The sequence below is a fragment of the Plasmodium inui genome, assembly GCF_000524495.1.
Source record: "Plasmodium inui San Antonio 1 unplaced genomic scaffold supercont1.28, whole genome shotgun sequence".
Lineage (NCBI taxonomy): Eukaryota > Apicomplexa > Aconoidasida > Haemosporida > Plasmodiidae > Plasmodium > Plasmodium inui.
Genome location: NW_008481862.1, coordinates 94,120 through 110,018, shown reverse-complemented (window position 1 = coordinate 110,018; position 15,899 = coordinate 94,120). Strand labels below are relative to the sequence as shown.

Here is a 15,899-nt window from a genome sequence, read left to right as displayed (position 1 = left end):
GTTCCACTTCTCTTATGCGGAAATTCAAAAATGGGAGAAGAAGTGTAAGAAAAGAGAAAAGGAAGAGATGGTGCATGCATGTGTATATGTCTCTGTAGCTGTAGCTGTATCTGCCTCCCTGTCTCTGTGGAGCGAGTGCATCCCAGCGTATTTTCTGTGGAGAGTCATATTGATCTGTTTGGCACGTCCCCGGTGGAGGGGTTGTAACTCCTCAGAGCAGTGGTGATGTCCAGGGCGAACCCTTCAGCCACCACGAGCGCCACATATGCCGCATCGTCCCCTCACGAAAGAGACATTTTAAACTTCCTATATTCGCAATTCAAAAAGGAAAGCATTTTGTTTTTGTAATTTATTAGCTCCCTGAGGTGTACGTACTCCGCCTCGTTGAGGAGATAAATTTTTTTATCATTGATTTGAAAATTTCGAAGCTTGTAGGAATCCAAGTTTTTTTCGAGGAGCTTTTTGTTGTAGAGGAGCTCATTATCGATGAGGTCGGAGGTGTTAATTTCGATTGGGTCTTTGGGGGATTCTTTTTTCTGAAATATGTTTCTAATTATGTCGATAATTTTTTGGAAGAACAAATTGGTGGTTCGTTTTTTTTCCAAGTATGAAATGTGTGTGTGATTGAAGTTATTTTGTTTGGCTGGTTTTGTATCCGTGGAATTTCGAGAGGCGTCCCCAATTTGAGGAGGTACCCCTTCGCAAGGGTTCTGACCAGTCTTGGAATGATTATTATCACTATTGCCGTTGTTCCATTCGTCTTTGTTGGGTTTGCCTGTGGAGGAACGCTTCCCCACTGCGCTCGCGCGACTATTTTTCTTCCCACTTGCCTTGCTGCCGCGGCTGCCTTTCCCGCCCTCACTCAGAGGGGATATATCCACCGTCACGTAGTCACTTATTTTCCGTATTTCGTCATCGATCCTGGATTGGAGCTGTTTGAACGCTGCATGGGAACACTCGTCTCCATCTTTAAAATGAACCCCCTCATTGTTGTTACCCTTGTCTGTGATATATTCGTACAATTTTTTGAAGTCCTCGTTTTCTATTAAGTTTGCCAATTCATTCATTTGGAGTCCGTTTTGCGAGACACGGATGATGTTGCGCGGGCTGGGTTCTTTCTGTTTGTTTTGATTTTGGGTCATTCCACCTGTTGGCAGCTCGCTACGATTGGTAGTGTTCCCCTTGTTGTCGAAGTTCACCGATTTTTGCACCACTGGTCCGTCCGCTCCCCCTTTGATGCTTGCGAATTTCACGCTTTGGTTGATCCCGCTGGTGATGTGGAGAATGTCTGAGGGGTCCGAGGGCTGGGTTTCTGTAATGGAGACGTACTTCCTCTGCTTGGGGGGTGATTGCCCATCATCCCCCAAATTGTTACCATCGCCTTTGCCATCGTTTGCGTCTTGCTTCACAGCGTTTGTCTTGTGGACATTCCCCTCGAGCATGCTGTGTATGCACCTGAAGTTGCCATTATGATGGTGGCCATTATGAAGATTGCCATAATTATTAAACAGCTCCGTCTGAATTTTGTTGAAGAAGTAGTTGCTGTTAAGATCCTTCAGAGTCCCACTATGCTGAAACATGGTAGCGGAGTGGATAAAATTATATATGGTATTATTTTTCTCAATGATTTGTCTATCCAAATTTTCCTTTAAGTCCAAGTTTGTGAAAACGGTGCTCTTGTCTGTAGTAAAATCGCTAATAAATTTGGTGTAATTATTATTCACGTAGTCGAAGATATTTTGTATGTTGTGTACACTGAGGATATTTCTTGCAAAGTAGTCAGGCTGGTATAATTCCATTTCATCTTGTGGATGCTGCGCATATTCTTCTTTTTCTACGTGGTCTGCTTTCCACCTGGGCCATTTTTTTCCCCCTTTGGGGTCTGCCTTCCGATCGGCAATGGATTGTTTATCCTTTGGACCCGCCCCTTTTACATTTGCCTTTCCCTTTCCGTGGTTGGAAGGATCATGTGTGTGGTGATTTGTTTCTTTGTGAGTCGAATTATTCCCTTCACACTCTTCTACTTGGCTCTTCCCCTGGGCGTCACTTCCCATAGCGTCTGCGTTGCCGAGTTGATTCAGCTCATTCATTAGAAAAATGTTGTTGTTTTCCTTCACGCTGTTTACAATGTTTAGCAATTCGTCGAACATCTGCGCGTCCTGCTTTAGGTTGCTTTTCAAGCTAGCTAAGTTAAATTTTAGAATGTTGCAAATGTCGTTTTTCATTTTGATTAGGATGTCTCCTATCAGCGCGTCTTCTTCGTCCTCTTCGTGTTGTTCTGCCTGTGCTGCTTCTGCTGCTGCTTCTCCCAGCTGAGCTGCTCCACGTTTGAGCAAGCTCAGCTGCAACGCGTCGGGTGCAATTTGCCCGTTCGGACTGCTCCTGACTGCTTCCCCTGCTGCGCCCACTTCCCCATTCCGTCCATCCGCTATGGCCCCCTTCCCAAAGAGTCTGTTCCCCAGTAGTTTGTGCAGGTGATTGTGCCTTTTTTCCGCCCATGGGTGTCCCTCTACGTCGTTACTTTGTAGCTTCGCCTGTTGGATCTTCTTCAAGTATTTTTCCTTTTCCTCCTCCGTTAAAAGTTTGAGCTCATCAAATGTCTTCAGTATGCACTGGTTAACTTCGTTGGTGTCTATGCCTTCTTTGCTCAGTTGCTGTTTTATTATGTCAATTTTGTTCTTATACGACTCGATGAAAAAGTCCAGATATTTCACCTTTCCAGTGCTCTTGAACCCACAGATGTAGCTAAAGATGCAGAGACTAAAGGAGAAGAAAATGATATCCTTGGTAATATGGTTTTGATTAAAGTTGACGAAAATGTCCGCCGCTTTCTCCTTAAGATTATGCTGGTTGTTGCTTCCCTCCTTTTCGCTATGGTAGTCCTCTTTGACATGTTTTGTTTCCATTTTTTCTTCGCGCACCACTGGCTTGGCTTTCACCATTTTAGCCCTCTGTGCGAATTTGATGGTGGAGGCCGTTTCGTTCAGGTATCGCAGCTTTGACGACAAGGTGCAGATTAGAATACTCTTGCAGTTGTTCCCCAAGCTGTCTGAGAGGACCCTTGTCAGTTTGGAATCTCTGTAGGGGATGTGCACACTGGGTGGGGCTCCTCCCGAGGTGGCTCCTGCGGCGGTGACTGCCCCTTGGAACTTGGCCTTCCTCGTTGTGTTGGGCACGCTTGCTTTTTGGACGTCCCTGTGGTTGTCCGTGTTGTCGTCCCTGTGGTCGTCCCTGTCGTCGTCCCTGTGGTCCTCCGGGTGGCCGCCCGTGTGGTCCTCCTTCTGTGCAGATTCTTCCGTCGGTCGTGTATCATCGGTAGGTGCTTCAGTGGAGGCTTCCCCCGTCGGGGCAACATGATCGGGAGGCTTCTCTTTACCTGTCCTGTCCATTTTCTCCTTGATCTGCATCACAGCCAAGGCGTTGACAACTTTGCTGAGGACAGTCAAGCTTTTATTAATCATGGTGGTTTCTATTTTGACGGAACCAGTGGCCTTTGTCTGTTTAAGTCGTTCGCTTCCAGCTAAGTCAACAAGACACAACTTGCCACACCTCACCGTGTTGGTAGCATGAATATACCTCTTGATTTTTATAATAAAAATAAGGTGGGATCTTGAGGAAGCCTTGTTCATATGTGTGAAGGCGATTTTCCTGTTGTTAACTCCTTCCTCCAAATAATGAAGTGCATTAATAACATTTTCAATTTCCACTTCTCTCAAGTTTTTAATGACGAACTCATTTTTCTCTGAATCGATCATATGAACGGAGAGGTTACTTTCTCCGCTGATCAAGTCATATATTATTTCGTTATAAATTTCAAGAATGGACATAGTAACGACAAATTCTTTTCTGCCATTAGGTGGCTCCTTCTCGCTTTTGTGGTAGCTTATATAATTAAAGATGTAATTAATGCAGTGAGGAATCAGACCCACATAGTTGGGTTCATTCGATATACAGTTCGTGAGCTCCTCGTAAGTGATAGCAATGTCGTTATCGACTGTCCAGCCCATTTTGTTGTTTTGGTTTTCCTTACAAAGGTGAAACAGATTATTCAAATATTCGAAGCTTCCCAGCATGGTATATGTCTTCCCACTGTTTGTTTGTCCATAGGCCATTATACTACAGTTAATTCCTTGGAAAATATTTTTTATGTTATGCTTAATATAATCATTAAAGATCATTTTGTTGTTATTTTCAATATCGTATACTCGATCGTATGTGTATTCTAAATTGAGTCCATTGTTTTTGTTTCCCATTGGACAGGTGTCAATGACGAGCTTATTTTTGGCTACTTTCTTAATTACTTCCACTTCGTTACTTTGTGTTTCTTCTCCGTTTTGATTTTCACTCACGTCGTTCCTTATTCTGCACACGACGCTTATGTACTCCTCCACGTTTTTCTCCACCTCCGCGTCTTCGAAGTAGGAATTTTTGTCCTTTTCGATTTCCTCGTTTTTTTTTTTTTTCTGCTCGATGTTGTTTTGGATGTACCACTGGTGGATGTCCCTATGAGGATCCTTATGCGGGTCCTTATGAGTATCCTTATGACCCTCCTTATGAGTATCCTTATGAGGGTCCTTCCCTCTGAACGTCTTCCCATCCTTGCCCCCCTTGCTGACGTTCCTTTCTTTGGGGGCCGATGTCGCGCTGCTCTGCTGGGTGTTCCTGTTTATGCGGTACACCATGGTGCGTGGGTTAGCATGGAGGTGGCAGGGGAGCCGACTGGAACCGCCACTCGTTAGTAGGGTATCCGATTGGTAGCTCAGCTGCCTCCCCGTTTCGCCGCTTCGAGAGGTTCTCCGCGCTGTGAAACGAAGCTGAGATGTGTCTCCTAGTTGAGCCGCTTCAGGGGCAACTTTATGGGGAACTTTATAGGCTTCCCTGTGAGCCCCTTCCCCGCGTCCACATTGGCATATAAGAACATCTGCGAATGTTATAGTTTGGGCCTACATGGGGGGAAACAACGCGACGAACAGGGGAAACTAAAAAAATAAATAAATATAAGCGAAAAGGAAAAAAAAAATAAATAATTAGACAATGTTACATCTGCAGTGGGGGCTTCAATAAGACACATCTCGCCGCCTCACACTTTAGCGCATTTTTGGAGATTTCTTAAAAGTTTTTTTTTTTTTTTTTTTTCCTGCTAATGATAATGAAAACCCCTTGCGAAGAGGGCCATAAGGTACCCAAGCCTACTGCGTATATTTTCCCGCGCATTTGCGAAGTGGGAACTTCCTTTACAGCGTTAGCATTATGTGTACGGTTGGAAAAGAAAGAAGAAAAAGTGGAAACTCCCCATACGAAGAAATATGGATCCCCCCCCTTTTTACGTCTAACTGCATGTGTGTACCAGTACAGGAGTGTACACGCGCCTCCATACACTGTATACACATGAGCCGCCTCGAGACGAATTAGGCACATAGCCCGACCTGCACAAATTTCCATCTCCAGGGTGTCGACTTTTCACTCTGTGCATAAACCATTCCTAATAGGTCATTATATTTGCGATTTATATTGCTAGCACTTTTATGCGGACAAGACGATGTTTATGAGATCAACATTTTTCCAAGTTAACGTGAACAAGTGAGCGCAGCAGTTCACAGGGGCTACATAAAAAAAGTAGAAAAAATTCTCTGTCTAATGAGTCGCCCACATGATGGTTATGCTCCTAACCGTCGCCCCCTCCTCTCGGGTATGATATCTTCCGTGGGGGAAAAGAAATACCTAATGATACTTTGCTAATCGCGCGAGAGGGTCTCTTTTTTGGTTGGTGTCAATAGGGAAAAATACACACCACTCCGTCGCAACAATGTAAAGCATTTCGCCTTAAAAAAAAAAACATCCTTTTGAAGAAATGCCCCTTAGGTATACATACCCCTGTGAGGTGACGTACAACCAGTTCTGTATAAAAAAGGACACAGGAGGGTGTGTGTGTCGGATCTATTATCCTCCAGGTGGAGCACTCCATGAAGGGTGTTTCTCCAGTGGGCAGACATTGCCCAACAGGTACTTACGATGTACGGGCGTCCATGCCAATCCTTTGGCCACGTCGCGGAGAATATTCTCCCCTTTTTTTTAATTCTTCAGGGGGGTTATTTCCCCAAGCCGATGAAGCTCCACATGTTTTCGTAAAACTGATGGAGGGACGCCTCGCCAGTTGGTGCACACACTGACGTTGGTAGATCAGGGTAGAAGTGGAATGGACAAATTAGGCAGTCCATCGAGGAGGCCTCACAACGCGCCATCCAATGCTCACACCTTCTGTAAGGGTTAACCCAGGGAGAGTATTATTTTAAATCCTGTCCGGTGCACATCCTCCTTGGATCGTTCCAACCGTATGCACTCCAATGACAAGAGAAACATGGGAACTTAAAATGCAAAAGAAAGAAGAAAAAAGAAAATAAAAAAAAAAGTTCATCCAGGCATGCGTATATGTCCATGCTTATTGCACCTTCGCCTGGGTGGTAAGTCGCTCCTCCATGTTCATTAAACGTTTGGCTCCAAACCGACGGGGTAGAAATTGCTGAGGGATGCCAAGTAAGGGAAAACACATTCCACTAAAAAATGCGCTAAGAGGTGAGAAATTCTCACGTTCGCGTATTTTTAGGGATACCCAAAGGTCATGCGATTATTTTTTTTTTTTTTTGCAAAATTGTCATTTTTTATGTGTTCCTCTTGCACAAAAAAAAAAAAAAAATTGCAATGATGAAATGTTGAAGTGTCGAAAAGCTAAGGAATGGAAAGAATAACATGGAATAGATGAGCAGTGCGCAAGAGTGAACGCAAAAATAAGTAGAAAGCACGTCGGAGGAAACAAACAACGCAGCATTTTTACTTGATTGAACGAACATGAGCAAAGTGGAGAGCATCCCTCTTTCTCTAAACCAGGCATCAAGAGAGAGGGCACGTCTATGTACATACACGTGTACATATATATGCACGTACATATTAACAATACACGTTTATGCGAAATCACCTCTTTTTTGATAAAGGGGGAGGGAATTCTCTCCATTTGCCTACCTTTTACAGTCAACATTGGCTAACGTGCCAATGGCGCAGTAGTCACAGGGCAGAGCTCGCAGCAACTCAGGGTTGTGAATATGAACGTCCGAGCACGATTACAGTGTTCATCTCTTTTGTGAGAAGCATCGATCACGGAAAGGGGCGAACGTAAGAACGCCTTTATGTATGTACCTACGCCTGAATGCATGTATACCCACCTTCCATATAACAGCGGCACGCTGGATGGTGGCGAAACAGATCCTTTGTGTTGCATATTTGGCCACAGTCCTCTTAACCGTGTGAGAACAGGCCCCCCCCACCCCCGTAAGAAAAGAAAGAAGAAAAAAAAAACACGAGTGGGAAATTTCCCACGTGAAATTTTTTTTCTTTTTTTTTTTTTTTACCATCTGGATACCCTCCATATTAATGCGCCTTCAGTTGGAGATCGTTTCCTAAACTCGCCTGTGTTGCAGAAGACGAATGAGCGCTCTTCTTTCCTTTCACATTTTTCTGTCGAGTCGCAGGAGTGGGCGCACATTCGTAAGCGCACCTACGCGTTTATTTGTACATATACACTCGTGAATAGATTTATGTTGCGTCTTCGACGGGCGGCCATTCCCTGGAGGTGCCGCGTTTCCTTCGATCCGCCGGGAGAGAACCTTACCCCCGAGGTATACGAATAGTCTGTACAAAAGGAGATTTTATCTCTTGGATGATTCCCCCCCGGGGGTTCCCCCAATGGCGCTTTAAAAAAAAAAAAAAACGGCGCGGCGTGTCGCATGTGCAACTGTTGTGTTTGTGTCTGCGTCGTCCGCTTGGTTTATTTCGTGTCGCCAAGTTATTGGACAATTGAGTGGGCCATTTTAATTCGCCAATTTGACTGGCCAATTTGATTTCACGCACGAAGTTTCACTTCATCCCGTCAAGTACTTGTTTTATTTGATTTTATTTTTTCTTTATTTTTTTGTTCAACAATTAGTTGTAAAATTCCCCTCCCTCCTAGGCGTCTTTTTTTTTTTCCGTGAAATGTTAGTTGTGCCGAATTTAATCGTCCGCAAAAATCTGGGACTCCATTTTTAACCGTTACACGGGTCCCCATTAAGATTGCGCCAGCATTGGGGGACTATTGGAGCCATATTGTTGTACCATTTGGACAGCATTGGCGATGTACTGCTGCGAAATTTCCCCCCTTTTGTCGCGAACTGTGTGACCCGTAAGTGCAAGGCGCAACTTGGAGTGACTTCTTCTGTCAAGCTGCCCCCGCGGGACAGTCGTATACGTGGATTTGTGTTGTGTGTGAATTGGGGGCGTCTGTGCATAGGCAGAAGTGCTTCCGAAAGGACACTCAGAAGTACACCACAGCAGGCGTAACTGAATCGCCCCCTCCACAATTCCCCCCCGTTTGTGAATCATCTAACCATAAGAAGAATCATCTAACCATAAGAAGAATCGTCTAACTATAGGAAGCATCATCTAACTATAGGAAGCCTCATCTAACTATAGGAAGCATCATCTAACCATAGGAAATTTCTTCATCTTCGAATTTCCCTTTTGTCCTATGCCGCCATAAAGGTGAGAGCAAAAAGAGGGGAAAGTGGCCCTGACATTAAAACGATAGCAGCGTTGTCATGTGCCATTCTCTTATCGTGCACATTTTGTTTCTCTCCCATTGTGTAGTCACGAGACGGTCCTTCATCACACGTTCATGTCTTCTCCCACTTTGCAGATGTTAATATTTAAAAAGGTTAATTCAAAGGTGTTAAGCATAAACAACTATTTGCAGAAGTAAGGTTTTCTCAACATGGGGAGTTTTTTTCTTTTTACCAACCCCCTCCTCGTGAGCCCTAATGCCCCGTGTGAAAGGCGAAAAGAAAAAAAAAAAAAAAATGTGTGACCTGTGGAGTACTCTCCAATGCAGACGCAATTTTGTCTATCATGTTATGTTACCCATAACCTCGCCTCAACTTCCTTTTTTAGATATTTAGAGTCCAATCAGTTCGAAAAAAACCTTAAAGAAGCACTAAACAATAAAAACTATGGGGTTTCGAATAGCCTTCTGTATGATCTGTCGATCTCAACGTACGATGCGAATTACTATAACAGAGTCCTCACCGAGGTTTTCAAGGCAATCCAGGAGAAACCGTCAAGATGGAGGAGAATATACAAGGTTAGTTCAAGGGGAGGAGTCTTCTTCCACTCCCAAAAAGAAAAAAAGTTCTCCCCTTTTTGATATGCCATTTTGGTAATGCTGACTCGGTTTGACTATACGTATTTCTGCATCTGTATAGCTTCTTAATTTTTTTTTCTTCTTTTCTCCTTTTTCGGTGTCCGTCCGCCGCCGCCCGCGCAGGGATTACGACTGTGCGAGTACGTAATGAAGAACGGGTGCGAGTACTTCATCAGCGACGTGAAGGACAAAGAGGAACTCATTAAAAAGCTTACGCACTTTACCCATTTAGAAGATCTAAAAGATAAAGGGGTAGGTATAAGAGAAATTTCAAACAATATTTTAACGTTGTTAAAAGACAACAAACATTTGAAGAATGAAAGAATGGAAGCTGCGAAATATGCAAACATGTGCACGAACATAGAATCGAAGCCGATTGAAAAGAAGGGATTTTTTTCAAGTCGGAAAAAGAAAACGAAAAATAAAGGGAAAAAAATCCTGGAGAGTAACAGAAGAAATTATATGGACACCAGAAGTACAAGAAATCCACAAGAAAAAAGTATCTTCGATCAGATAGAGGAAGAGAGAAGTATGCTAAACAAATATGCAAGTAATAATTACGACATGAATGATATTGTGCAGAGGTCGGATAACCGAAGGAGAGGAAGTGGACATGATTCTTCCAGTGCGTCTTCATCAGACTCAGACTCGTCCGACGCTAGTAGTGGGAGCAGTAGTAGCAGTGGAGGTGGAAGTGGACGTGGTAGCGGACGTGGCAGTGGACAAGGTAGTCATGGGAGTAAAAGTCGCAGCAGTGGCTACATATCAGGGCATAAATCAAACAGAAGGAAATCAGGCAGAGGAAGAAAGCACAGAAATGCTTCTGCACACTCTTCAAAATATTCACGTTCTTCTTCAGCGTCGCATAATGGTTCGAGATCTTCATATATTTCTCGTTCCAAGTCAGGTCGTTCATCATCGCGGGTATCATCACAAAGCTCCTCGCGTAGCTCGTCCGCTTCGTCCTCTGCATCCAGATCGTCATCGCGGTCGTCCCGCTACTCATCCGCGTCAAGTCAGTCCAGTGACTCTTCGAAGAAGAAATCCCACGCACGAGATAGGAATCGGAAGAGCAGAAGCTCCAGAAGGAACAAGTCGGGGCGCTCCAGATGAGCAGCCAAGGGGAGAGACAGCTGCCGGGAAGTTAACACACCAGGTAGAATATCCAAATGGAGATAACACAAAAACGATTATTTACGTGCGAGCATAAATTGAACAGCTTTGGCAGGATCGGTAGGGAGCGTCCCCCTAAAAATGATGAAGCTGCGTGCGAAGTTTTTAACCCTTCGAAAATTTGAACCCATCGAAAATTTGAACCCTTTGAAGTTTTGAACCCTTCAAAAATTTGAACGAAGGGGAGCACAGCGAAATGTAAGTTTATTGGAATACGTAGTAGCGTTCATGCCCTATACATGTAAGTTCGCCCATTTGGGGGTTACCTAATGGAGGGAAGAGACGACCGATATGCGATACAATACTTTTCCCATTTGTTCTATCCCAGCTGGGGATGCTAAGAGGGTCCAACACAGGGCAAACCGCCCACCGCGGAGGCTTATCTAAACCGTTTGTGGAGCAAGAAGATATCATATATATGAGTGAAGGCACACATGGTCGAGCCAATACGCGGTCTAGCAGGTGGGAGGCTGGATCAAGCCATAAGACCATTCGAAGCGTTACTATTGGGAAATTTGTTACCCTTTTTCTTTTTTTTTTTAATTTAAAACCGGCAGGCAGAGATCGCCAAACGGTTGGGACACTTCACATTTTAGCTAGCTCTTTGAAGATTTTTTTTTCCTTCCGCATGTTTTATGGCAAACATAGTATATAGCGCTCTAGAATGGACCAACTTGTGGAAGAAGCGAACTACCAATTGGTGATTTTTTGCTGACAAGATTGTGCGGGACGGATTTATGTACCATCTATCCAGAAATGCGATTTCTTTTTCTTGCCACAAAATTTTGTAATGGCAGCTGGTGATTGTTGCCGGTGGATCCTCCCTGCCGAAGGCTTCTGTGCCTGTGAAGGAGGTAACCGTCTGTTCCGTACCCGGAGTAGTGCCGTGCTTGTGGGCGATGCTTTAGTATATTGGCTATGCTAATATTGGTCTACTCACATATCGATCTGTGCGCATATTGGTTCGCTGGCGTTTCGCCTACTCGTGCGTTTCCCTCCATTTGGTAACAACACGGGGCCCTAGAGAGTCCCCCCGAGAGTATCCGCCTCGAAGCGCCTGTCCTCCACCTGTGGCGCAGTTTGATTCGTAGGGTTCCCCCCGCGGTTTTTGCATACCACCACCACGTGGAGGTATATAAAGGCATACGCATATGTATATGGTTACCTGTACATGTATTGTTCACCCCCTCGTCCTTTTCGCTTTAAAATTTTATTATGGATGCACAATTAGTGTATGTTTTTGTAATTTGAGGAGCAAACTCTTTACCCCTTCTTTTAATTTGACTTACATTTGGGTGAACGGCAAATTGGGAGAAACCAACCCATTGGTCGCTCGGCACAACGGCGAAAGAAAAAAAAAAAAATGACACGTAAATCTCGCCTGACCTGTTCCGAATTTTTTTTCTCTCTCCACCTCATTGATTGCTAAATTTTAGTTGCATAAAAACATTCGATGTAGTCCTGCTCTACATTTTAGGATAGCACAAAACAGTAACCGTTTTTGTTTTTTTTTTTTTAAGAGTCTCAGCCCGTGTCAGAGATATATAAAAGGCGAGTCTCCTATATATGCGAAGGAGCATTCGCACAGTTCTGCATCGCGATACAGTTTAGTCTCTTTTGCGGATAGCGTGAAGGCAACTCGGGTGCGAATCCCCCTTGGCTGTCATAGTTCCTGAGTAAAGCATCGAGGAAGTCACAAGATAGGAAGTGGCTCCCCTTGGGTGACAGAAGAAGAGGAACGAAGCAGAAGGGGTGGCGGTCTGCCCATGCCTGAGGAGAGCAGTCGCAAAAGAGGTAACAACGGAACGTAACCGCGTAACGTAACCCCGTAACGTGACTACCTGACCTAACCGCCTAACCCAATGGGGGAACTCCTTTCAATAAAGAACCTGTTCATATGCTCGAACGAAAGAAGCGTAGAGGAGCTGCGGACGGCCATGGAGGGGCTCCTGAAAAAGGAGAGAGCCGAAGGTGCAGGGGGGGAGGCGGACACAAAAGAGGAGGCAAAGCAGGGAGGGGAAAAAAAGTACGAAATGATTAAGGATTACATGGACGCAAATAAAAACAACGTGCTCCATTTTGCAATTTACGGAAATAATATGAACAACGTGAAATTTATAATCGAAAACACGAATTTAATAAATAGCATTAACAAGGAGGAGCAAAATGGATTGATTATTAGTGTCCTCAACAGAAACACGGAAATCTCAAAATATTTAATTGAACAAAATATCGATTATAATCAGAAGGACAAACATATGGCGAATGCTTTACTCTACAGTCTGATCACACAGAATTATGAAATTTTCAACACACTTATGGAAAAAAAAAATATAGACATCAATGTTAACAGCTTTGAGAAGGGGAATTTATTAAGTATATCGATATTTGAAAGGAACATATATGTGTTAAAAAAATTGTTCAATAAATTTATTTGTCCCTTTGTTGAGAGAAGTATATATCCGCATCCTCTTCTCTACATCACGTACAGTAACGACAATGACTTGCTGTTCCTTTATTTAACTTACTGTTTGTATTACTGTACCAAAGATGACACCCTTTATGAGATAAACAAATTGAACTTTGACGAATCGAAGGAGGAGATTTACGTCGATTTGGACCATCGACAGGTGATTCGTTCCATTTGGGACAATTCCAGTTATGACCTCAGCGCTTTTAAAGATATATTAAACATGACAGATGAAAATGGCACTCCTCTGCTTAGCACGTGTAGCAATAATGGGAACATCTTCGGGAAAAATATTTTCGACTACTTTAGAGTCTCATCGTAGTGCTTGGTAGAGGGTAGGTAGAATTTGGGGCGACCTTTCTCTTTCGCGGTTTGAACCCATGCACTGTGTCAGTCAGTGTGGTCCATGTCAGCATTTGTGTGCGCATTTGAGTCCGCGTCTGCTTCAATGTTTGCTTAAAATTTCGCTCGTCAGTTATGCTTTGCCCCGATGGAATATAGCGGTAAAATTCCTGCCACAGTGATGTCAATTTTTTGGCAATTCTTTTTGCCATTTTGTGCGATGGAAAAAGCGCCGCAAAGTATCCGCGATGTTGCTCCGCGTGCGGCCATTTTTGTGGGCATCGCGCAGGGACCAATCCTCCGTGGGAATTTTCCCCCAAAAGAGACGGCCAGACGGCCAAGTTCCACGTGAAGGCTCAAATGGGGAGTGCAATTTCGTCGAAGCAGATACTTTCTGCCTGGGCAGTTTTGCTTCCCCTAGGAGGGGAGCTTGGAAGCGGGCCGAAGAGGTTTGCGGAGGGCGTCCTGAGAATATTCCCGGCGAACGACTCGATAGACGGCATACTAGTACACCTGCCATATAAGTTTATAAAGCACAGGGTTCACAGCAGGGGAATATATTTGCAGACCAATTTTGATGACCTCGATTTGGTGATTAATTTGGTCGAAATGCAGAAGAGGATTACCAACTTGCATTGCAATTTGAGGAAAGAGAAGGGGAAATTCATCCGGAGGGGTGCCCCCCACGGGGAAGACGTGCTAATTACGAACAATTGCGTCGTCTTTGTTCACATAAAATATAAAGACAGCTTAAAGAACATTTTCCAGTTCATGGATTATCTGTACCAACATACAAGTGCCACTGCGCTGGTCTTCATTTGTGACAACTTCTTATATGACAATGAGATATATAATCCGCATGAGGATCTGAACACAACGATCCTGCATTCCAGTGTGCTGACCTACCTGGTGCCATACGACTCCATGATATCTTATCAGAAGAAGGATCATTACGACAAGTACACATTTGAGTTGTATTGGGGAATCACAAAAAAGAGTGATGTTGTGCACATAAATTATCACCTCGATTTTGGGAAATATTTTAACTACACTTTTTTTCGCTATATGAAAAATTTCCTTCTGGATCTGAAGCAGTATATAACATACGAGATTCATTTTAGCATCCACAAAAATTTCAGTATCGACCCTCGATTTTGCTTCATCCGGGATTCGTCTTACTGCATAAGTGAACCTGACTACATGAATTCGAATGTCGTGCGCGAGGTGGTGGAGCAGCAGGTCCGCAGCTTGTGCGTCTACCAGTTGACCGCCACAGGGGGAGACGACAAGAGGGAGGAAGCATCCCAAGGGGAGGAGCACATCACAGCGGAGGAGCACCTTCCAACTTATACACAAAAAAAACAGTTCAGCGAGAAATTCCTTCAGTATATAAATGCCCTGTTCGACTTTGGGTTCGAAAAAAATCTGTGCTCCAGTGGGTCCAACGATTTGTCGAAAAAATGTTCGGACAAAATTTTAGCCCACTTGGGGGTACCCGTACAGGAGGTCAACAAATGTTTCTTAAAAAATTACCATGCCTTCATGAAGGATATGATAAAAACTAAGTTTTATGTTTACTCGATTCAGATAAATGGGCAGACGTACAAGCTGAAGCTGAACAAGGATATTAGCATACGGTTGATCTGTTCGGCCTTCCGCGTCATGCCCAAGCGCTGCGCGGACTACTTTGCGGGCGGCCTATACGGCACCTCCCTTGTGCGGAAGTAGGCGAGCCATGCGGCAAAGCGGTCGCAAGCGAGCCTACGCATATATGCAAAGTGGCATGGGCACATATATATATTCATATGGCCACCCATATATACATTCATTTGCCCCCTTATATATACCTTCACATGCCCACTGGTGTGCCGCCCGCCCCTGCACGCAGGAAGAGCAAGAAGAAGGAACTGGTGGCCTTCTACATCCTCCTTCTGCTTGTACTGTCCCACATCTTGGGGACGCTCCTGAATTACGTGTAAGTTGGCCAAATGAGAAGTGTAATATAGTCAGTCCATGCGGTGAGGAGGGAAGGACTACTCCACAGATTTGCCCTCCTTCCCCGCTCCGAATTGAACTTACACACGCAGTACAGTTTTCCTCTAACGCGTGAAGCTGAACTGTTTATTATTTTTACACCTCATGCCACGCTGATTTTGGATTGTTCCACCGCAGGGTATCATCACACCTCGACGCGATCGAGGGGAAGGACTAAATGCCCCTGTTGCTCACGTGGATGTGCATCACGAAGGGGGAAAGCATCATGGAATGTCCTCCGAGATCATCACACAGTCGTTTAGTGGTCAAATGAGGTGCCACCCCGATCAGAGGAAGTAGCAGCCAAGGTGCTATTTCTGCCACATGTGGGTGGCAGCTGCGGGGCGAGCCTACAAAAGAGGGGCTTTCCCCACCAAAAGAAACAATATATATACACGTGAAAAAAACACACATGTAGATACGCGCATGCCTATTTTTATTCACATAAATTGCATCTGTTAAGTTATTCGCCCTGGTCAAATCGTACGTTGGGAAGAAGATCCATTTAATTTCCCCCCTTTTTTTTTTATATACCAACCAAATGATCATTATGAGTTACATATGTAGGGAAACTTTGCGAGAAAGTATCCACGATTTATCGCAACGCACGCAGCTGCAGAGGGACACCTATGTGCAGGTAGTTCCACAGTGCTA

The 15,899-nt window shown here is 44.3% G+C and overlaps 4 protein-coding genes across 4 annotated transcripts; 3 read left to right on the top strand and 1 right to left on the bottom strand.

The window, feature by feature from the left end:
* Positions 1-281: 281 nt before the first annotated feature.
* Positions 282-4,682, bottom strand: C922_04727 (hypothetical protein; the record flags this gene model as incomplete). Its single annotated transcript, XM_008820306.1, has 1 exon — positions 282-4,682. The coding sequence occupies one exon, from the start codon at positions 4,680-4,682 to the stop codon at positions 282-284; it is 4,401 nt and encodes a 1,466-aa protein (XP_008818528.1).
* A 4,043-nt stretch (positions 4,683-8,725) lies between these two features.
* C922_04726 (hypothetical protein) lies at positions 8,726-10,339 on the top strand (the record flags this gene model as incomplete). The annotated part of the gene is made up of 3 exons (XM_008820305.1): positions 8,726-8,784; positions 8,977-9,166; positions 9,350-10,339. 3 exons carry the CDS (start codon positions 8,726-8,728, stop codon positions 10,337-10,339), a joined length of 1,239 nt encoding a protein of 412 aa, XP_008818527.1.
* Positions 10,340-12,261: 1,922 nt separating this feature from the next.
* C922_04725 (hypothetical protein) lies at positions 12,262-13,191 on the top strand (the record flags this gene model as incomplete). Its single annotated transcript, XM_008820304.1, has 1 exon — positions 12,262-13,191. One exon carries the CDS (start codon positions 12,262-12,264, stop codon positions 13,189-13,191), a length of 930 nt encoding a protein of 309 aa, XP_008818526.1.
* A 380-nt stretch (positions 13,192-13,571) lies between these two features.
* Positions 13,572-14,939, top strand: C922_04724 (hypothetical protein; the record flags this gene model as incomplete). Its single annotated transcript, XM_008820303.1, has 1 exon — positions 13,572-14,939. One exon carries the CDS (start codon positions 13,572-13,574, stop codon positions 14,937-14,939), a length of 1,368 nt encoding a protein of 455 aa, XP_008818525.1.
* Between the last annotated feature and the right edge of the window lie 960 nt (positions 14,940-15,899).